Source organism: Leptosomus discolor, chromosome 7 (genome assembly GCF_034619465.1).
Source record: "Leptosomus discolor isolate bLepDis1 chromosome 7, bLepDis1.hap2, whole genome shotgun sequence".
In the NCBI taxonomy this organism is placed as follows: Eukaryota; Metazoa; Chordata; class Aves; order Leptosomiformes; family Leptosomidae; genus Leptosomus; species Leptosomus discolor.
In genome coordinates, this window is record NC_141397.1 from 31,501,004 (window position 1) to 31,524,423 (window position 23,420).

The 23,420-nt window shown below is 43.6% G+C and overlaps 1 protein-coding gene across 2 annotated transcripts in view; it reads left to right on the forward strand.

The window, feature by feature from the left end:
- Positions 1–295: 295 nt before the first annotated feature.
- The window catches only part of VOPP1 (VOPP1 WW domain binding protein), a 65,079-nt gene continuing 41,954 nt past the window's right edge, over positions 296–23,420 (forward strand). For both annotated transcript variants that reach the window (XM_086468041.1, XM_086468040.1), the window contains exon 1: positions 296–405. In XM_086468041.1, coding sequence (XP_086324167.1) covers positions 355–405 — 51 coding nt within the window. In that variant the 5' untranslated portion in view covers positions 296–354. The remainder of the gene's footprint in view (positions 406–23,420) is intronic.

The window sequence follows — 23,420 nt, forward strand, 5'->3', positions numbered from 1 at the left end:
CCGCCTGAGCACCGGCTTGCCCTCCGTCTCGCCTCGCCTCGCCGCGGCGCTGCCCGGCCGGCTTCGGCCGCCGCCGAGGGGATCGGCGGGTCAGCCCGCCCTCGCCCTGCTGCGGGGCTTCCCCGCCCCGCCGCTTTACCCCGCCTCGTCCCTCTGCCCCCGGCGCGGGCTTCTCGCCGCCTCTTCCCCCGGGCCGTCTGTCAGCCCGCCCTGCTCGCTGCCCCTCCGTGCCTGTGTCCGTTGTCCGCCCCCCACCCCCCCCCGGCGCCGCCGGGGATGGCGCCGCTGACAGCGCCCGCGCGCGCCTGAGCCCGTAGGGGCGAGCCCCCCACCGCGGGAGAAGGAGGAGGAGAGATGAACCGCTTCCAGCCTGGGGTCGCGCTGCTGCTCTCGCTGCTGTGGGAGGTGAGGTGGGCTGGGGCGGGGGGAACCTCCGACAGCTCCCGGGCGGCTGGCTCACCGCCGGAGAGCGGCGGCGGGGGGCGATCTGCCATCAGCCGCGACCTGGAGCTGCGCGGCGGGCGGAGGGGAAGCTGGCAGCCCGTGCCCAGCCGGGGCGGGGGCGGCGTGGGGGGTGGTGTTACCGGTGGTTGTTTTGGGGTTAGTGTCCTTGCCGGAACGGGCTTGGCTCCGCAAGGTCCGGGGCAGTGCGCGGTTAGAGGTGCGAGGTAGCGGCGGGGCCGAACCTGGCCGTGCTGCCCTGGGGGGCTGCCGGCGTGCGGTAGGTACGGCTGTTGGCAGCGACCCGGCTTGCTTCCTTCTCGGTGTTTTATTGCGGGAACAGGATAATCTTTATCATGCTGGAGTAGAGTAACACGGGACCTACAGGCAGGAGCACCGGCTGCTGGAAGCTGTCCCTTCCGACCAGGCTGGCTGGCTCCCCAGGGGACACGAAACGTGCGCCTTCCAGTGAGGGTTAAGTGGAAGGTGCATCTTTTGGCTTTAAGTATCCTTCCGTGGACAAAACGTACGTTGCGAGGCAGAGGTGGGGCGGCATCAGCTCAGGAGGAGCCGTGGGCGGCACCGGGCAGCGTGGTTAAACTTCTCGGAACGCCTCGGTAGCACAGCTTTAGTAGTGACAGCAAACAAGCGACCGAGAACAATTAGTAGTTTACGTTAATTGGAGGGGGGATTTGTGCCACGCAGTTGTGTCACGGGGGTGGGACACCAGCTCCTTTTCTAGCAGGCAGACCCATAGATGGGTCTTTTGGTCTTTGGTGCAGCCTTGAGGTTGGGGGCCGGCTGGAGGCATCGGTGGCACCCTGGGGCAGGTTCGTGGCGGGCACGTCACCATGTTCAGCTCCTGGTTTGCCAGCGGGCTCGAGGCATCGCCAGGACACGTGCAGTGGCAGTGTGCTGGGGTGATTTCGGGAGCAGGCTTGTCTTGGATACATCTTTACGTTTCTGAAGCCCAGAGGCAGTCTGGTTGAAGGTGTCCAGGGGTGGAGAGCTGTGTTGCCTCTGTGATGAAGCAGAGTAGACAGAATATCATTTTTTTAAAAAGACCAACGTGCTACCAAACCCATACATGCAAACCAGAGTGCTGGCTGTGTAATTATTGTTTTTGGTAATGGATATAATTCATGAAAATTGTGTTTACTACACATTTATACCACCTACGATTTCTGGTATGTTGCCCACTATGTCATCCAGCATCATCCTATTAAAACACTCAGGTCAAAATCACCATTTAATCTAAATAAATGTAACTCTCTTCAAGTTAATTGGGCTGCATGTTGTTACCCCAGCTGCAAAGCTGGCCCAGAGCCTGGCCCGCGATTGCTCCTTGACTCTGCAGAAGCTCTTCAGAAATTACAAATGGCAAAATGTCAATTAAATTAAATGGGCACTGGCATTTCCCAGAGGGAATTTGTTCATCCTGGAGTGTGAAAGGTTTCACCCCTCCAGGATCTGTTTGATTAGATGTCTCTGCTCTCTTAACATGTATTCTGCTGAAAAAGATCCTGTGTGCCTGAAGAAAGTAATTTGCGTGAATCCTCTTTGGGTGTAGCCGATGTTGCTGTTATTTAAGCTTTTATACTGGTTGTAATTGTGGGGTTTTTTTTTTCCTTTTTCTTTTATTCCAGAATGTTTGTTTTGCCATCTGTTTTTTTGTTTGTTTTTTCTTTTTCTTTTTTGGAAGTGCTTGTACCTTTTTAAATGAGGTGCTATGTCAATAGGAAGGATTACAAATTGCTTTAAGTTGTACTCTACAGGAAAAAAAAACAGAATGCTGGGGGTTTAAATAACTGAATCGGAGACATCTGGTTGTTTAGAATTTTTTTTGGTATTTGAAACTTTTGCTTTTCTGCACTAACTTCCTTACCGGCTATTGTCTGAAATAGCGTTGTTACAATTACTTTAAATCTATTTGCAGCTTTGACATGATCTTAGTTAATATTTAACAGAGTGTGAGCTGAGGAATATATTTTTCATTCAGTATTTTGCAAAATGCTTTGACTATTAACCAAATAATGGGGGGGTGGGGGGGAGCAGAGCAGGAAAGCCATTTAGTCCTTTATGGCAATTCATTGGCGTAGTTTATTGATGTTTAGAGTTCTTGGTTACATTACCCAAAATACTTGTTGCAACACGTTCATGTATTTTCTGTCCATGTGCATTCAGAAACACTATTTCTGATTATATCGATGAAAGGAACAAACTCCTTCACAAGTAAACATACATCACATTTATGGTGGGTGTGAGTTTGGATGCAGGGAGTGTTTCTTTGTGGCTTTCAGGTTGAAGCCTAGCCAAAAACTGATGGTGCCATGCTCCTGCGGGGGAGTGATGGTTTACTGTTCCTGATGTAAAGGCAGAACATGCAAAAGAAGGACTGAGGGGCAGTGGAAGGCACTTGCATGTGCTGCTGGGCAGTTTCATGGAGGTGACTGAAGGCATTGCTATCAAAGCTGGATTTACATGTAAGAAATTGCTGGCTCTTGGTACTAGGATGCCGGTCCTTTCTCTAGAAGAGATTGAGATACGCTGATTACAGAAATGCCCAGAGTACCGTGGTGGTAGGAAAGGGGGATTAATTCTGAGTTTTCTTGTTTGACGAGGGTTTTCAACCGTAACCACAAAGACTTCCCATGATGGAAGAATAATCTCCAACCCCAGGACCCAGGAAACTGCTCTGAGAAGACCTTGTTAGGGGAGGAAAGCCAAAGATGCCATGAGTTTTGCTCACAACTTAGTCACAGTTGAACAGTTTAACATGTAAGCTAAAATAAGGAGCTTTTAAGGTGGATAGCTTGACAGGTAATTTTGATTCTTGCAGGAAGAAATGAATACTATTGAATATTCATCCATCTGTCTTTTTCAAATTAATTTGGCTACTTGGAGATAGCAGTGTGTTACTAACTGCAGTTGCCTGAAACGCCCTTTTTCACCAGGAGCCTGGATGTCTGATAGACCTGTAGTACTGGCATATGGGATTTCAACATTCACCAGTAGTCGGTGGTCTTGCTTGTGTGGCTCATGGTTCCACTGACAGGACTGCATTTTGTCTCAGTTTTGTACGAGTAGATGGCTCTCAATTTTATGGAAGGCTTTGAGGAGGTCCTTAAAGTGATGTCTGTTTGGGGTATATATCAAGATTTTCTACTTTTATTTCATCAGACATCCCAAGGGCTTTGGCCGTGTGAGCTTAAATGTGATTTTAATGAATAGCGATGTCTTTGGGATGGGAAAAAAATAAAACTAAACAAGCAGTCCCCCCCGCCCCCTTGATGATGAAGCAAGCTTATTTTCAACCTAGATGAGGGCACCAGAGTATCTCTGTGTAGCTTGCTTCTCAGACTGAGTGCTTGCTTTCTCTCCACTAAGCTGCAGGAGTGCTTGGTGGAGCAGAGCTAGGTGGCTGAGGCTCAGCTCAAGGATGGGGAGGCTCAGCTCAAGGATGGGGAGGCTCAGCTCAAGGATGGGGAGGCTCAGCTCAAGGATGGGGAGGCTCAGCTCAAGGATGGGGAGGCTCAGCTCAAGGATGGGGAGGCTCAGCTCAAGGATGGGGAGCTGTTTAAGCCTGGTAGAGGACCCTGCATGTGCTGCAGTGGTAATAAAGAAGGTGTTTTATTGTTGCTGCTGCTGAGTAGCTTGCTGGGTAGCCTCAACTTTCAAAACTGTCAAACAATTTTAGGTGCCTGTGCTACTGGTTGGCCCATATAGTGTGTCCAGAGGAACCTAGGAGCTAATGCAACAGCCTAAATATTTAAGTTAAGGTTTTTAGTATTTTTTTCTGCATTAAGATAAGCTGAGGCCTGTGGTAGTTGCTGTAGGTGGTGTGAGATGCAGGGGGAGAATCCTACCCTAGAGGTTTCCACATGAACTATACAAAATTTAGATCATCACTTTTGGAAATACTAGTAGCATTGATATTTCTACACACTCAGTTTCTGATCACTAAGAATTATAGTGCGGATGCTGATAGAAATTCTAATAATCAGATGGTAGAAAAAAGCAATGAGTATAGTCCTCTTCTTGTTAATTTGTCAGATGAAGATACTAGAAAAGAGTCAAGTGCCTTTTTTTAAAAGAAGGAAAGAATGGACATGTCATGAACAGCAAAATGTGTTATCTTGAAATAAAATTCAAACACTCCCGACAGTCTGTCATACAAGATTTGTTTAAATAAGAGCAAAGTCGGCTAGTGCTTCTCAGTTGGGTAGCTGCTGTGTGGAACTTTTTAGTTTTACTTTTCTAAGTGGACTTCAACAGGACAGATTTTAGCAAATAAGAGAAACCTAAAATCTCTGGCCTTCCTGAAGAGGTTTGTGGGTTTTTGTTGGTTTTTTTTTTTTTTTTTTTTTAAATCCTTGTAGGAGTAAAGCAGATTAAGGTGGGCAAAACCACCAGTCTTAAAGGAAAAAACCGCACATTTTGATCATAGTAGGCACAGGTAGAGTTCAGGAAGTTGTGAGGATTATAGTGAAGCTTCCCCCCTGCCCCATGCCCCAGTTGATGGTGGTTTTTTCTATCCATTAGCTGTTAGGTTTTCCTTTATATACTTATTATAGGAATGTATGTACCCTTGATTGTTGTTGTCTCTATGATGTCCCTCTCTGTGGAAGACCACTGATACTGTCCTATTGATGTTTTAACTCTTGTGGATGTTGTGTCAGTGGATGGTGGGGGGGAATCATCCTGTCCAAAGTGATGGGAAAAGTCTATCCCAAAAATTCTGCAAGGGAGTTGTTAGTGTAGATGCGTCCACTAACCCTCTCCTGCTCGTTAGTTTTAGTTATGTAGGGGCTTGGCAGCTTAAACAATTTTTTTTTTTTTTTTTTCTTACCCTCCTGCAGCCTTTTGGAAAGCAGCTTTTGCATTACTGAGTGAAGGCAGGAAAGAGCTTACTTACGATTTATAGTTTGGGGATCCAACTGATGCTGGCAAGTCTTCCCTGCCTCTTGACAGCAGTGAGATGGGCTGTGATTTCCAGGCAGGAGGACTGGGCTTGCACACTTTTTCTCACTTTGCTCGTGCTGAGGAGGAGACGGATTTGTGTTCGCTGTGGGAAGGGAATGGTGGTCGAGTGCCATTTTCATCCTCTAAAGTGGGAGGTGCAAATAGCTATGTGGTGGGGTTTTTTGGGTTTGGGGTTCTTTTTTCGTCAGAAAAAGCATCTATAAAACCTGTTAGTATTTTTTACAGCAGTCAAAAATGGGTTCCACCTTCCGTTATGCTTTCGCTATAAATGGAAGTCCTCTGACTCTCACTTTTCTCGGTACTTCCCACTCAGCTAATGCAGGTGTCTGCAAGGCTGTGTTAAACTTGACCAAAGCATGCCTTTAGACTTCAGCTGCTCTTTGAAAATTGATTTGGTTACAGTCAGTGAAAAAAGGCTCAATGGAAACTCTGTTTGGTTTAATAAAAATTTATTTTGGTTTACTAGGAAGAGACTTAGGAAAACTGGAATGAATGTGCCCACATACAGGTTTGCTCTGCTTATCTTTGTAGGCTGAGTTTACAGGCAGGGACAGATTAATGCTTGAGCTTATGTTACAGAATTTGAAATAAAAATTCGTTATTTTTTGCTGAGACATGGTGGCTACCGATGTACTTCAAATTTGTTATGATATATAATAAAATACATATAAATAAAAAAAAAAACATGCAGAAAACTAACTTTTTTTTTAGCCTAATTTTTGAAGATGCTGCATTGCTTTGTATCCTCAGTAATGCAGCTGTTTCCACAGTTTTTGTGTTTTGCTCAAGGCTTTGTTGAAATCCTGTTAGGGTTTATCATGGCAAATACAAACTTTCTTCTGACTAGCAAGAGGCAAAGCCTTTCTAAAAAGGTCTTTTCTTTTTTACTCGAGTAATGCCTTTTGGGCAACGAATCTTAGGTCTATCTGGAGGCTGGGGACACAGCCTATGATCTTGGGCATTAAATAGGACTTCCAAGACAAGGGAAGATAAGATCTTAAACAGTGGATATTATCACTTTCTCGACATCAGTACAGTAATACATGAGATGAAATACCGTGCCTGGGGTATTTCATGAGGGGAGTCTGGGTTTGTTGAATGCTTTCTTCTTTTTTTCCTTTTTTTTTTTTTCTTTCTGAGAACAGTATATCTTGACAGGTTTCTCACATATTAAGTGGAAAAGTTTTCACTGCTGAGTTAAAAATGTCTTCTCAAGTGTGTCTTCAGCTTTGCGCTAAATAGGTGTTAACTAAACCCATGTTTTAAATAACTCAACTAAAATCTCTTCCTCTTTCTCAATGACTCAGCTTTCAGTCTGGTAGATTTTTAGAAGGAAAGGAATTAGCACAAAGTGGTTTCTAATCTGTGTCTCATCCAATGCAGAGGTTGGTTGTTGCTGGCAATGATGGTCCCTAACCCCTTGTTCTGCCAGCTCCCACAGGTCTAGTGACCCTGTGGCCACAGAAGGATCAGATTAACCCACTGATGCTATGGATGACTAAGCCACCAAAAAGAGGATGGGGGAAAAAGGTGAGAGGGAGTAATTTTCCATTGATTCAGCAGAGGTTTGTGCAGTGGTAGCATCATGAAACTTGCTGCAAGGGAGGAGGGGGAATGTATAGCTTGGAGCAGGACTGTCCATTTTGGTATCACACTTCTTGTTTCAATACAATAGGTGTCACTGAATGGGAATCACGAAATCATAGAATCATTTAGGTTTGAAAAGATTGAGTCCAATCAAAAACCTAACACTGCCAAGTCCACCACTAAACCATGTCCCTAGGCAATGCTGCTTTTGTACTGGAGTAGAAGGCAATCCTGCAGACCTTTTCCATGCACTGCTAGAAGGGAAAACTAGCAGAGCCTGTTTTTTGTTTTCCCCTGAAAGATGCTGTTAGATAAGACTGACTTTTCCAGACAGTGTCCTATCATTTTCCTACATTGCTTGTCAAGTGTCTGTTGGAGCAGAAGTGCTCAACCTCAGCTAATGCCCTTCCCAGCCTTTTCTGTCTGTAGGGTGGGAGGGGTCACGACTGGAGACTGTACCTCTGGGGAAGGTCCACCAACAGCTGCTGCGTGGGAGGGGCCATTGTCCTTGAGTCCAGCTGATGGGTAACTGTGAAAACAACAGTCCTCCAGCATACCCTTCACTCCATCTCTGTCATTTGGAGGTCTGAAAGAAAAAACCTTGACCTTTCATTGGAAGTGACTGTGAAGTGATTTGGGCCTTAAGTTCAAAGTTCAATGGCAGTGGAAAGTGGCTGTTTTTGGAGGGTGCTGAAGCAGGGCAGTGGGAGCATGCACTGACTCCAGCCCTGGCTGCACTCAAGCCCTCTATGAGGAGCTTGTCTTTTCCAGCCAGAGGAAGAATGATGGTAGGCCGCTTGGTTTGGTCTCCTGCCTCTCACATTGATGGGCATCATGCAGCTAAAGAGCTGGCAATAGTTTTGAGGGTGGATCCTTCCTTCTCAGGTCTTGTGCTGGTGGAATTAGAGGTGAGGATCACGGACCTCAAGTATGCAGCCCATACCTGTACAAATCTGTCTTTCTGATACACCAAGTTAAGGCAAGTACATTTAATGTGTTGTTATGTCTTTCTAGTCACATTCATTCCAGTCTGTTTGGATTGTCCCTCAGAGGAGGAAGAACTGGAGAACCCTGAAATGAAATTAATATGAGAGGAGCATGTGGGAGGGGTCTCATTGGCAGCAGACTGAAGACCAGCACATGTTTCAAGAGCCTTACACTTGATGTGAGAGGACTATTTTGTTGCACATGTTCATCATCTTCTTGGGGCTCAACAGCTCTGCCACTCAAAGGAGGATGATGCTTTTGTAGACTTACTCTGCTTAGTTCAGTCTTGCTAGCAGTGTAGTTGCAGTGACAGGCTTGTGCTACCATGAGGGTAAGAGCTGGTAGTGTGCCTGTGATCTAGAAGGTTTAGTCTTCAAGAAATTAGGAGCTCTGTCAAAGAATGTATACTAGCAAAAAAAAATAATGCCAATGGCTGCAGTAGCAAAGACAAGCTTGTCTTAAGTTGCTTCAAACTTGGGGTTTTTTGCTGACGCAGTTGTGTCTTTCTGCACGGCTGATGGATGTAGGTAGGCCAAGGAAATTCTCTTGTGTGTCCTGGCCTGAGTCTGTATTTCTCCCTTTCTGGGCTGGAGATGCTCCTTGCCTAACCAGATATGTTTAGTTGTTTATACCATACTGGTTTTAGTACAATCCCTTTAGTGTCGATGCAACAATGAAGTACTTGTACTACATTGACTCCTATTTGGGCATGACAGTATGATAACAGACAGTGTAAGGGTCTTTACCTGGGAATTGCCTGGGTGTAACTCATTGTTTCGTTTCTCCCGATTTTATTTAATCTCTTCACTGAGGTGGATAGAAAACCTGTTAACATAGCGAATTCCTTTCTGCTTTCCCTACAATATCTCTGTAAATGGGGACAGTCAGTGCAGGTACTTCTCGCTGTGGTGGATGACCGTGAGCATGCTTCAGCTCTCGATGCAAGAACCAGGCAACGATGAGTCAAGCAAGTGTTTTCTTTCATTTCTGCTCCTCAGGGGGAGAATGTATTGCTCATTGCTACAGATAATTATCTCAATACTGGTGTGAGATCCAGGAATTCACTGCTGGCTCTCTTGCAGTGCAAGTTTCCAGCTCAGGGCCCTACTTCCCTGCCACATTTGGAGCTGTGGGTTCAAGATGGTACAGGAAGGATAATGTGTGTAAAAGTCCACCTTCATTTGTTCAAATGCCACTAAGTTTGTCAGGATTTCAGTCCAAAACAGGAGATCACCTTCCTTTCTGAATATGCTGCTTTCAAATGGTCAGCCAGTTGTTTAGCCTAAAAAAAAGTAAGGGGAGGAGGAGGGGTGTGTGAGAAGTTTTAGATGGTTTGCTTTTCTTTTCTGACATGAACTGCTCCTATCTTGAGTGTTTTCTTGTCTATCCCAAACAAATATCCCTAGTGAAAATCATGGTTTTCAATGGTTTGAGCAGCAATAGTGTTGAGGATGCCTGCTAGTCCCGAGCTATCGGCAGCACTGTCATGACGGGCACTAACGTGTGCAGCGGGGTTTTGCATGAGGGACCCCAGTTCTCCTCTGATCTGCTTTTCAACTAAGGCAACTCACGTATCCCGGCTGTCATACAGAAGTAATAATAGTGTATGGGATTCGGTTAAACCGCTTCAGAACTGAGTCATCCCATAGTTTGAGATAGTGTAAGATAATATTAAGCCTTTTTTTTTTTTTTTTTTTCTATAGCTGAAATGATAGCAGTCTCTGCATAAAGCATATTGTGCCACGCTAAGGCTGGGGGTTTGTCTGCATATTGCCTCCTATGACCTCTATTTCTAGGGAAACTAGGGAGCAGAGGAGGCAGTAAGTGCCAAATAGCGGCCAAATACTACTAGTTGCAAAACCTTGAGAAAAAGCTAAGGCAGATGCCTTTGGATTTAGTGTCAATTGGAAGAGGTGAATTGAGATGGAAGTTGTTAGTTTGTTCTGTCTTCTGTTCACTTGGTATCTACAGAACTAGGTCTTTGGATTGTAGCAGTGTTTATGCCTTGTTGTTGAGGGGCTTCGCGGTTTGGGGTTTTTCCATAATGCCAGCAGCATGCAGCTAGCTGAGCTTGGCACTGAACCTGGAGCATGGTAATGGAAAGGTGTCCCAGGATCCACAGGTGATCAGTGGATCTTGGAGCTTGTATTTTCTGAAATCCAGGACTTAAATTGATCTTCTCACTTACTGCAGGTAATGCTTTTGACACTGACTTCTTAAAGCCTTGGGTAAACATTAGTAAATCAGGTCTCACTACAGCCTGATGTGTCAGTTGGCTGCATAAAAGTCTGCAGTGTTCCTAGAAGGCATTGGACAAGATCCTGAAAATGCTGAAGGAGATGCATTGCGGTATGACCAAATCCTTCTGGTGAGTGAAACTTCCCGGGGTGGCTATTCTGACCCACACTGCCAGCTCCCCATGTGTATGCCCATCACAAGGCGCCCTGCGGGAGCCTGTTTCAGTTGCAGCTTCAGCTGTGCGTGGAAACCGTGGGCATGGCTCTGGCACCAAGTCAGGGGCATTTGGATTAAGCTTGTTTTAATTCTGTAGTAGTCTTGACCTCCTATTTTTATTAAAGCCCTAATCTTGAGCCCCATCCAAAGCCCATTAAAAGTCAATGGAGACATCCCATTTGCTTCTAGTCAGTGCTGGGTGAGGCAGCCCAGAGGGTGCAGGGAACCTTTGACTTTGGTGTCTCAACCAGCTTGAGGTGCAGGTGATTTCTGCTCCATGCATCTTCTGGAACAGCATGGGCAGGAATGCTTGTGTCTTCCCTGGGCCGAAGGCACATGTTTATACATCACTGCTTCTGAAAAGCTTGGTTGCCTCCATTCGGCTCTGACTGTCACTCATCTGTGCACCTGTGGTAGCCAGCACGTCCACCCACGGTGCTGCCAGTGCAGCTCTCCTTGGGGAAGGAGCTACTTCAGCTGGCCGCAGTCGCCCTCCGTGTTGCATAAGGAGAAGAGCATCGTAGTGATTATATAAAAGAGATTATGTAACTGGGTAATTTGGTAATCGCCTCTCTGGTGAATGCTAAGAATAGTTTGTGAATATGCATGTATTTCCGTGATAGCCATCCACAGTGATTAAGCGCTGGAAGCCGTGGGTGCTGGGCTGTGGCATGGGGTGAAATACTTGGCGCCTGCTGTGTGCATGTTTGCACTGAGACTCCCCAACTTTGTCACCTCTGTGCTGCTCTGGCGAGACATGTCAGCTCCTGTTCCCTTGCCCCATAGCATGGTGTGACCTGCTATGCATGTGCAGTGAAGATATAAACTACTCTGACTGTAAGTTGTCTTGGCTTTTGATGAACCTGTGCTAGCTGTTGGTGGCATCCTTGTGACAGTGTGCAATGTGTGGGCAGAGCAGATGATGGAGGAGGGAACACATGTTGCTTCTCTATGAATTGGGGATGGTTTTGCTTTCTCTTGCAGTATACTCTCCCAGAGTATACTTTTTTCATGCTGAAGTTGCCAGTACCCCCAGGAGGTGTCTGAGGGCTGCTGGACAATTTCCAGGATCCTGGTGAGGAGCAAGGAGCCTCCTGGGCTGCTTTGGGACAACTGAGAAGACCATGTGTGCTTCAGCCTGGCTCCTGCTTGCATCTCTGCTTCTGGATTTATTATCCCTCACTTGGAGAGGAGAAGGTGACTTGGGAAAAAATCAAATGCAGCCAAAGCCAGTGAGAGCTCCTGTAGTGCTAATTGAAGTCTTCAGGGAGAACCTGGGGAGGAGATGGGTGCTGTTCCTTGCAGCCTTTTAGCCCTGAGAAGGTCATGCAGGGGTGAGCTAAGGATAGCTCGGGAGAAGGTAGGAAGGGGGCAAGAGGCTGTGGCAGGGAGAATAAATGGGCAAAAGGAGCTCTCTGAGTTCTAGTGATTCATCTGGTAACATCAATGCTGGCTATGAAAGTGTTCCTGCAGTTCTCAGCTAGACTGCTGGAGTCTGGGCAGCTGCTGGGTTAGGGGTTTTTTGTGGGGTTGTGGTATGGTGTGTTTTTTTTGTTTGTTTTTTGTTTTGTTGTTTTTTTTTTTCCTGGCTTCCCCTATTTTTGATTTTGTCGTTTTTTTAATTTCCCCTCCCATACACTCTCCTGGAGGTATAGTTGCCACCTTTTCTCATTGCTCCAGCCACATCATCTTCTCTACCTAGAATTGCTTTATTGGCTCCTCATCTATTGCTGCCTCAAGCTGTTTAAACTTCTCTTCAAGCTGCCACATAATCCTCTCTCCACCTACAGATCTGACCTGGTTTCCTCCTCCCAGCCTTGCTCTGGACTGTTGTTCCACCCATCTTGGCTTAGGATGGCTTTCTTCTCTCATTTATGCATTACTGATTTAATGATTTGCAATGGTTTCCACTTTCTTGGCTGCTGAGTCCCCGTTCTCTTTTTAAAATGCCTTTTTTTTTTAATGTATTTTCCTCTTCTTCTTTTCTAGACTTTCTTCAGTCCCATCCATGATTCAGCTGTGGCACATACACTTCTCACATGGACTTTGCCTCTCCCATCATTTCTTTATGTTCCCTTATCTGCAGAGGGAAAAGCCGTACCATCCGCACTTAAAAGCGCCCTGTAAATCCATTTCTCATGTGTTGCAATTAGGTGTTGGATACAGCTTAAAAAAATAGAATTAAAAACCCTTCTTTCTTGAAAGAAATGCAGATTTCCATCCTGACCCTTTTGCCTGAATATCTGTTTCCTTTCATGCTTTTTCTCCTTTTTGGATGTTAGGCTAGAGATTTGAGGGTTCAGCTTGCTGCTTCTGTCTAGAATTGCCTTTGCAGCATGGGTGACCCCTTGTTACAGCGGGCTGCCCTGTGTACAGACCTGTTCTCCTTCATATTTGTGCCTCCTGTTTTTTAGTAGGATATCAACCCTGGAATGCGCTGCTGTTGCTGTCAGGGCAAAGTAGTGTTAGGGGAATGTTTTTAATAAACATATGGTTGTTGCATAATGTGGATGGAAAGTAGGCAGAGGAGACTGCGCGTGTAGCTGGTAACCTTTCTGTGAGCTGTAGAGAACACGGGCAGGCACAGGCCGTGGGTAATATGAAATTATTATGATACCGTGTAAATTCTCAGGTGTTTAATGGGCTCAATTTTTCTGTCTCAAACTATACATCTGAAAAAAGATGTGAGTTAAGCTAGGAGTTTTTGTTCAAGAGCGTGTAAGGATGCACAAGAGCTGTTGTGGGAGATTCTGTAACATGAAAACCATTTAATTTGCAACTGTGCAGATACATTAAGAATAATCCTAAGGGGACTGATGGACAAGTGTGAAGTAGTGAAAAGAGGAGGAAGACCAAGTTCATGAACTACATTAACTTGTTAAAACCAGTGAAACTGAAATGGTGTCTCATTTACATCAACATTAATGAGAGGTATGTCTGTAAACTCCTGCCTAAGATCAAAGAAAAAGGTTATTTCCTAGTTTCAGATGGATAAGAGGGTATATAAAATGGTATAAACAGATATGAGGGCAATTTTCAGATCTGGAGCAGAGACACTGTACAAGATTTTGCTTTACTTTTGTCTACCTTGCCAATGTCACGTACAGCATATATAAGCTGATTAATTTAGTAGGAGTGTCTATTCTTCAATGTTCTAGGACGTCCAGATGCAGGCTTTGACGATACCTAGTTACTAGTCTGTGGCAGGAGTCCTGGGGTTCAGCTAGGACGTACCAGCTGTATTGGATTTAATGGCAGCACTCTCACTGGTGGGGAGGAGAACAGGTTACATGTTTTGGAGTTTTAACTCTGATACTAATCAGCGATTTGCTCCCTTCCAAGAAAATTAGATATTAATTTCTTACAAAGGTTCAAGTTCAGTTAAATAGATTCAGTTAAGTAGGTTTCCAAAAGCTAGTCTGATGGAGAAAAGAAGTGAGCAGTGTCTGCAAATATCACACTGTCTGGAAGTGCCTGATGCAGCCAAATTAATAACTTTTACGAGGTTTCTTTGCGAAATGTTCCCACAGCAAGCTTTTAGAAAAGATCAAGAGGCTTGGAAACAGGAACCCTTTGTAAAAAGTCTTTCCTTCAAGCGAGAACATTTAAACACGATGTGAAGCAAGGTTATGAAGGGACAATTAATACTGAGTTTCCTGATATCGCCTCGAGAAAGCCTGGCAGCCTTATTTGCAGCGGCAGGGATGACACTTGTGACTTTATTGTCAGCATTTGCAAGTGTTGCTCTAGCCCTGCTAATGACTCTCTGGACATCTCCTCAAAGGTGACTGCCTTGCTCATAAGGGTTGTAAACATGTGGATCTTGAGGAAGGACTGACTGTGAAGCCATCCGCATGAATATATGACTCTTCCAAGGTGTTTGATCTCCCTGTCTGTGCAGGCTTGCCAGATTTGTCAGGACTTGGCCTTCCCTCAGCCTGGTAGGTGTTTTTTGCAGCCAGCCGATGGCAGGGATGCGCCACCTTTGTACCCGGGAGCTGTACACGTGTCAGCTTGGCACCGACTTGCCTGCAGAGCTGGTGTGACGGTTACGGTTGGCAGGGCTGGTGTCCTGCCACTGTGCCGTGTACAGCTTCTGCCTGCAAGGTCTGCCTGGACCTGCAGGGACAAAGGTGGTGCTTGTGCCCAGATGCCTGTTCCTAGAACGTGCACCGAAGGCAGCAAAACTAAATCATGTACCTGACTTTTATACCTGGCTCTCCAGCTGCAAAAAAAAAAATCACCATTCCTTTCCCTTTCAGTGCTGTATGTTGTTCTAGAGGAGCAGTTCTTTCTTAATGATGTCCTGGACTTTGATATATACTGTATTCATGGTAGTGGCTTTTCTATATACCAATCTTCCAAATTAGATTAAACCTATTTGTACATTTCTGGTATTTCTTCATGCTTTATTCAAACACAAGTAATCAAATAAAGAACAAATTGGGTTGTTATGCTTCAGAAGTCTCTGACAGTTAGTACTTAGATTTTTATGGGAAACCAGAATCTTGCAATTATTTGTAATGACAAAAAGTGTTCTTGTCTGGCACCTCTCACAGAAGGATTTCGTAGTACTTAAGAAACATTAAGTATGTTGTAGCATGTTCCAGTCACATCCAGGCCAGATGCATAGCCATTGTACAGATGGGTAAGTGGGCAGAAAGTAGTGAAAGTGTCATGCACAATGTTCGTGGCGGAATTAGAAGCTTGATGTTTCTGACTCCTAATTTCCCACTCCAGTGCAGTATAAGGAAACTGCTTTGACTTCACAGTAAATGCTTGCTTTGGCTTTGGTAAGTGCATGCTTTGCAACAAAACCTTCCTTTTCATGACTTCTGAACATGGGCATTTTTGGGAGTCCCGTGCTAGACGTCTTGTAGATGGGGTGAATCCATGCAGGCACATGAGTGGTCTGGAGGAAAATTTCTTGGATTGGGACTCCTCTCCTTGTGGAATTATCAAATTGTCACCTTAATGTTTGTTCAGTGCGTCCTGATAGTAGTGAATCTGAGATCAATAGATACATCCAGACTCTTATCCTATAGGCATCTTTATCCTAGTCTTTTCATTTATGCATTTGGACACTTACCATTGAGCTATACTTGTATTGGGATTGTATACTTGACTTAATGACTTTCTGTTGATCTAATTAACCTCAGACTGATAGTGATGGCAATATTTATTTGGGTAGAATATGAACTAACAAAAGTCTTCACCTGCGTCCCACCCTGTTGGATAGCTGACTAAATCTGTTTCTTGTCTTTTTAGCGCTGTGTTCACACACTCTGAAATACCGCAGGAACTAACCCTTGCTTTTGAGGATTTTTTGTGGTTTTTGGTTTGTTTGGGTTTGTTTTGTTTCTTTTTTTTTTTCTTTTAATTAATCATTCATTGAAATATGCAGTTGTAGGACAGTCTAAAGTTTTGTAAAATGGGGTCAATGCCACTGAGTAGTTGTGGTCAAAATAGAAATAACAGTACTTCAAGATATATTTAAACAAAACCAGCCTTTGAAAGCTAAGAAATTGAAAGTATAGATTTACAATATGTGGTCAGAGGAGAGTGGAACTTTTTTCTGAAAAGCTTGGCGTTCACCCAGGGTGTGGGAGGCAAGTTTTATCTCCTTTATGTCCTCAGGATGATTTGAGTGTGTGTTGTTCTTCTCCTGGAAGAGTTCCTAGCCTGCAGGAGATAAGGTATACTGGAATTAATTTATGTCAATTGTTGACATTATCCCTCTTCTCCACTGTGTAAAACACAAAGGAAATAAGCACTAAGCTAGCTGGAAAGCTACACCATAGCTCAGTGGTTAGATGCTCTTTGAAGAAAGAGACTCATGTTTGTGGTGCTTGTTCCAATTATACCCCTTCAGAGTCAGAAGAACATAGAAATGAAAGACAAAAAAGGATGAGATGTTATGTCTTGTGGTTGCTATTAAACAGCATGGCCTTGACTTTGAGAAGTGCTTACATGGGGAATTTGGGGAATCTGCTTGGCTCTCTTGGAGAAGGAGGTAGTTCTGTCCTTGATGTTTTTTACACAATGTCCCAAAAGTTTTGCCGGTATCTCCCGGTAGAGACAGGATGCCAGTACAGATGGGCGTTTGCGTCTATCTTTATGCATTTCATGAAAGTAGAAACACTGCCAGCACAAAAATCTGAGATGTTTTCTCCTCTGATTGCCTGCAGCTTGATGTTCGTTCACTTCCAGGAAAACGAGAGAAGTTCGAGTCCTTCTGGGTGGGAGAGGGACTTGAACACATTTTCCATATCCTGGCAGAGCACGTTAACTGGTTTGGGTGGATCTTGACTGCAAGGTGACAATCACTACCGCCTTCTTTCCCTTACCTCTCTGTTCTGCAGATGTGTCCTTTGGGACACTTAACAGATGCCAAGTTGTGCCCAACTCACTAATATGAGTGGGTTTCTCAGAGTATTTCTGTTAAAGTTTCAGATCAAGCTGGCACCATCTGGAGTTTACCTATACATAATTAATTCACATGCTGATATGAAATATTTATATCTAATAAATAGCTCAGATAAAAATCTGTCTCCTCTCCTTCTATTACATTGAGAGCGTCTCATTGCAGTGTTATAAATGTTGTCGCGCATCCAGGCAAGGAGTGTGGCAATACTGGAGGGACTTATTTCAAATAATCACTGTTCCTCTGCAATAACTAGGGAGATGGGAAAGGTGGTACAGTGAAAGCTGTGGAGAAGGCAATGCCTGGTATGCCTTTCCCAACCTTAAAGACTGTTGTAAACCAGATCTGTGGAACATTTGGGCTTAGGGTGTTGGTAGTGTTTTCTAAGCACTAGATTTTTGCAGTGCTGTGCTGATATTGCTGTGCCAGTTCACAGTACCTTCCCCAGCTCCTGCCTGTCTGATAGACACTGTGGTAGAGAATTCATGCTGAAGCTGGTTTGGGGGCTGTACTTTTCCTTTAATGAAGATCTTAATGCAATCTTAGATACTTTTTAAAAATTTTATTTATATGAACTGATGAAATGTCCCTGGAACTGGATGTGTAATACATAAAGTGGTGAGTCTGTACATTCTTGTGTAAGTCTTCTCTATGTCTGCTGCTCTAATTGGTTTTATTTGGCTTTTTTTCCCAATATTTTGAAATAATCTGATTTACACTTTTTCTGGACTAGTGTAGTTTTCCAATCTTATATTTCTGTGGCTGGTGACAGGGCTGGTAAATCAGGATTGGTTTAGGACTAGCAGCTCTATTGTCAAGAGAGACCATTCAAGGGCTCTATGCAGTGAAATTGAGAGATGAACAGTTTTCAAATAAAAGTATGCACATCAGCAACATCAATCCTAAAGTTCTTGTACCAACATGTAGAATTGGCAGTCCAGGTTTCTTGTTGCACACTGGGGATTTAGGCTTGGAGGAAACCCTGCATCTTCAGCCTGTGATCACAATTTTATGCGCATAAATAGCGCTAGATTGTACAATGTCCCCGAAGACTTCTCTGTTCTGCTATGAGGCAGATGAATGCAGGCAGCATTGAAGCAAGCTGCATACACGTATGCCTTACAAATATGCCTCAAACCTGACCTGGAGGGAATATATCTGTGGGTGGATACACAGCCCAAGCTTCTTACCTCCACAGTGTCCCTCAGCTGAGGCTGTAGGCAAAGTTGATAATGAATCCTGATGATGGGGGTGACTTTTTTTTAATTGGGTACAGAAGAACCCAGTATGGTGATACAACAGTGTAAAAAGCCATGTTATTTCTTTAGAGCTCAGCTTATGTTAGAAATAATCAGTTACATTTCTTCATATATTTTAAGATATTTTCCAACCAGTGCTTTTCTGTGTGATCTGCCATACTTTATAGGATGCAATATAAAAGTATGGCCCCATGGCTAAAGGTAGTGTCACTTAGGAAAGTGGGGTTCTGCTGCCGGCTCTGTTGCCAGGTCTGGGCCCATTTCTTTGTGATCTTTGTCCCATATTCTTCTTCTAGAGATTAAGAAATTGTGTTCATAGGTAGTCTTGGAAGCTATGGATTAAAAGCTGTAGGAAAGACAGAGATAAGTTTGACTGAACTGGTTTAATTAAAAGCTGGTTTAAATAAAATTGAGCAGATTCTCCCTTTAACAGAGGTGAAGAAGAGGGATTTCTGATAGCCTTTTGCTGAATACTAAGGAGGGGGACCAAGGATCACAGACCTACTGCTTGCCATGTTGTTGGTTCTCACATCAAGCAATGCTTACTCTTGACTACGAGCTGGGGATCCTCTCTCAGTAGGTCATCTCTCTTTCTTCATTTGTATTTTTTTTTTGCTAATGAATTTAAAGGCCTTTAATGAAGCTTAAAAAAAAAAAAGTTAAAAATATCTGGATATCAGTTTCATTTTCTTTATTGTGAAACATTAATTTCTGTGGTTCTCTTTTCCCCTTTGTTTCATGGCCTCAGTCATACCAACTTTCCTCTTAGCCTGAAAAGCCTTAGGTTGTGCTTGACTTGTGGTACAGTTAGGGTTGTACCTGAAGGAGCCGCAGGCATTGCCATTGAGACTGAGTAGTCTTAAACTGTCCTCTGTCGTTCATCAGAGCAAGGCTATCCTGTTTTTGTTGCATCTTGATTCTGAAACTCGGATACATAATTTTGCAAGAAAAGAATACACTCTTCCTGTTTAAATCCATGCAGCTTTGGTTTGAGATTTGTCTTGAAATTAATTCTAACTCCAAACAAAGTTCAGATATAATGTTATCCCAAAATTATGGATTCCCCATGATTTCCAGGTCCAAGTTTGTCGGAAAATGTTTTAAATGAGAAAGGTCTTCCAGAGATTTTGATTTGTCTTGAAATCTAAAATACTTTTTGTGGCTTTACCACAAAGTGGTATTCATGAAAAGCACCCTCAATAAGCTACCACACAGACCCATCCATACGTTATGTTGCTGTTTGGGCAGTGTTGGTCAAAATCTGACTCCTTTCTAAATCCTCATCTAGCCAGTTCTCGGGCCATGAAGTTCAATGGGACTTTTGCATGGGTGAGAGAAGATGCTCCTCCTACTTGGAGAGCTGTTGTTTTAATTGGGATGGTCTGTATCTTGCAGGCGTAAGATTATCTTTGTGGTTATTTATGGATTTGTAAACCTGCATAATCGTAGGTTTTGTATTCTTTGACTACAGCTATATAGGGAGAGTCTGAATATTTAATGGAGTATTGAGTACTGCATCACTTTTCCATGTATGGACTTTCAGATTGATTGGTTGGTTTGGGTCTCAAACTCTCTGTAGGGTCAAAGATCATGTGTCTGAAATATTTAAAACATGTTGTGTGGGTTTTATGTAGTTAATACTTTATGCTTGCCCCTGAGAGATGTGGTAGTGGTTAAAACACAATTAAGTGGTGATTACACAGTGATCCTATGGAATGATGAATATTTCATTTATTTGGTTTGAAATAGGAAATTAAATATATTATGCCATGCTGGTTTTATTTCAAAAGACTTTGTCAAGACCAGCACACTAAAAATCTCTTTGGTGTCCTAAATTTATTCTGCTGGAAGAATGCAAATATTTCCTCGAGGATTTTTTTAAAGGGATTTTGTTGTCTTGCTTTGTAAGGATGCTTCTGGGATCTTTATAAAGGCTTTTTGCCTTGTCACCTTCAGATACAGACCAAAGTCGTATTCTGTTCACACTGTTTATTAATTGAGCTCTTGCTAATTGCACATTGAGAAATATATGTGACTGCAAAGCTGAAAGAAATGAGATGGGCAAGACAAGTGTCCATCTGTACCTGTACTCCGTCTCAGACAGTGGCAGGTGCTGTGCCAGGAAAGGCCGTGAGCCTGCCTACTGTCTGAAGTCTGTTCCCTTCATGCTTCTCCAACATACGGACTGTGTGGATCAGAGATATTAGAGTGTAGCTCCCTTTTTATTTTCTTTAATTACTGTTTTGGATCTGTCTTCCATGGATTTGTCTAGTCCCTTTTGAATCTGTCTGCTTCTGCAATCTCTTTCAGCAACAAATTCTGGATTTTGTCTATCATCTGCTGCGTAAAGAAGTACTAGTTAAACTAATTTTCTGCTAGGACAAGGGGCATTCATTGAAACTAATGTTACAGGGCTGGGCAAATAATGGTTCTGTATTCAGCCTCATTCTGCTGTGCATTCAACCTTCCTCTTTCCTGTCACCCAGGCATCTGTTTTCCAAGTTGAAGGCTTCCAAACCTCTTAGACCCTTCTTGAAAGGTAGCTGCTCCGTCTCTTTTTTCATTGTGGTTGCCTTTCTCTGTAGTTCTGACTCCTAGCTACAAGCACTTCTTGGAAAGAAGAAATAAGGACTTGGAGGTGCACTTTAAATTCCTAAGGGAGAAGCTGGTCACTAGTATCTGCTGAAAATTTGGGGTTGTCCTTCTGTATGGAAAAAGAGCTCAACCTGATCTTTAGAATTGAAAATTAGCTTTTTTCTAAGCTTTTAAGGAACTGTAATAAAATAACTCATTGGTTTGAGTTGGATTCCAGTAGTGTTACTGACTTTTAATTGTAACTTACTCTGCATGGAGTTATTAGCAGAGTAAAGGACTTTTCAATGCAGAGAGCTGAAGCCCATGAAATTTACCTTGAAGAGTATGTATTGCATGCCTTGTGAAGCTTCCTTGCTTTTGATAGGGCTGGCTAGGGGGTAGATTAGTATGTGTTCACCTCCCTTGCCAACACTGAGAAAGAGAGAAACTAGTCTAGCGTGATTTTTCAAAACACAGTGCTCAGAGGCTTGCTTGAGTGTGTGTATAAGAAGAGATGGATAGATTTTAGCCTGAAGGACTGTGGGTAAGTGCAGCTGTCAGAAGACAGTTGGAATACATGTACTTCTTCTGCAGCAATTGCTCAGCTTCCTTCTGTGGCTACTTGTCATCACAACTGACTCGTAAGAGATGTACCATATAAATAAAAGTTTTATCATGTGATTTCTAGTTCACATGGTTTTTCATTGGTGTTGGTCTGTCTTTTTTTTTTTGTAGCCTGTGTTGTTGAGGGAAACACTTGGATACTCAGTGCCTGTTGGATTTTCTGAGGCACTGATGCCTTTATGGTATATCATGAACATCTGTTAGTGCTGTAGTTGCACTGAGAGATGGCAAAGGCACCCGTGCCAAGACATAGTTTGCAGGATGAAGTGGGACCTCCAGGCTGTTTGGGTCTCTTAACTGTGCTCTGTCCTTGAAACTGCAGGCAAATTTAGGCATTGTGGATGTGTATGGAGATCCAGAGACAAATGAAAAAATCCTCAAAATACATTCTGCGGCCTGTTTTTCCTTCATTATCTAACACTGGCCGCACAGTGGTACTGCTGTGGTCACAGTGGTGAGATGCAGGTGGAACTGAAAATCACCTGCAGATTGTTAGCGTTCACATTTGTGTCACTTTTACCTGTTTCAGTGTTGCTATAAATAAAGAAAACTGGTGCTTTTGAGCCTTAATTTAGTTATCTGGACACAAACTGCTGAGGAAGGAACTGCTTTGATATGTGTTGTATCAAACAGTTAGATTACATAGTTAGGCTGTTAGCAAGTAATGCTTCTATGAGTGTATTTTACATTGAATATTGTAAGTCAAAGTTCAATTGCTAGGGATCTTACATGGTGGGTTGTTGGGTTTTTTTTAGATGAGCTCCAGATGTGGGCCTGTAGTAACTGTAAGTTTGATCATCAGTATAGAGATTTTTTTTTCATAAATCATATGCCCATAATTTTAATGTTCTTTGTGGAAAACCACAAGAAGTTGCGTGGTGCTTCCTCAGAGACATGCTGCTTCTTGTTTGCCCATTCTTTTAAATTCAAATAAATGTCATCTGTTTCACACAGGTCTTTCTAGACTTCAGTTTACCTGCATTTTGCTGATGTGTGGCTAGCCATGTTTTTTTGAGAAGGGCTGTTTTAAGCACATCTGATAGTTAAAGTCAGAGAACTGTGGTTTGTGTGTCCTCCAAATAGAGTGGTTTATTACTGTGCTTTAGACTTGAGCTAGCTGAATGACTCACATGTGAAATTCAAGCATGGGCATCTTGGTTTGATCCCAGCTCTAAATTCTGCTGAGACTTTGGATCATGGATACTCTCATGGTTTAACTCGGCAACTAAGCCCCACACAGCCACTCGCTCACTTCCCACCCTGGTGGGATGGGGGAGAGAATCAGATGAGTAAAAGTGAGAAAGCTCATGAGTTGAGATAAAGACACTGTAATAAGTAAAGCAAAAGCCACGCACACAAGCCAAGCAAAACAAGAAATTGATTCCTCACTTCCTATCGGCAGGCAGGTGTTCAGCCATCTCCAGGAGAGCAGGGCTCCATCACGTGTAATGGTGACTTGGGAAGACGAACACCATCACTTTGAACGTTCTGCCTTCGTCCTTCTGCCCCCAGGTTTATATGCTGAGCATGACATCATATGGTCTGGGATATTCCTTTAGTCAGTTGGGGTCAGCTGTCCCAGCCATGTCCCCTCCTAACTTCTTGTGTACCCCCAGCCTGCTCGTTGGTGGGGTGGGGTGATAAGCAGTCAAGGCCTTGACTCTGTACAAGCACCACTCAGCAGTAGTGAAAACATCTCTGTATTATCAATGTTGTCTTCAGCACAAATCCAAAACGTAGCCCCATACTAGCTACTATGAAGAAAACTAACTATCCCAGCCAAAACAAGCGTAGATACACTTACCCTTTTTCCTTTGTGATGAATTGGAAATACGACTATACCACCAATCCTCTACTTAGTTCCGAGGTCCTAGGAACAAAATTGTTCTACAGATTCACAAATATCACTTGATAGGGCTTAAAAAAAAAAAAAAACAAAAGAGAGAGGAGATGATTAATTGACAGCCTAATGAGCCTAATGACCAAACTTCTTAGCAAACTTGTCAATGCAGATGGGATTGGGGGGGGGGGGGGGGAAGAAAAATAAAAAAATGACCATTTCTGTAAGAATGGTGATAGTGGCGACA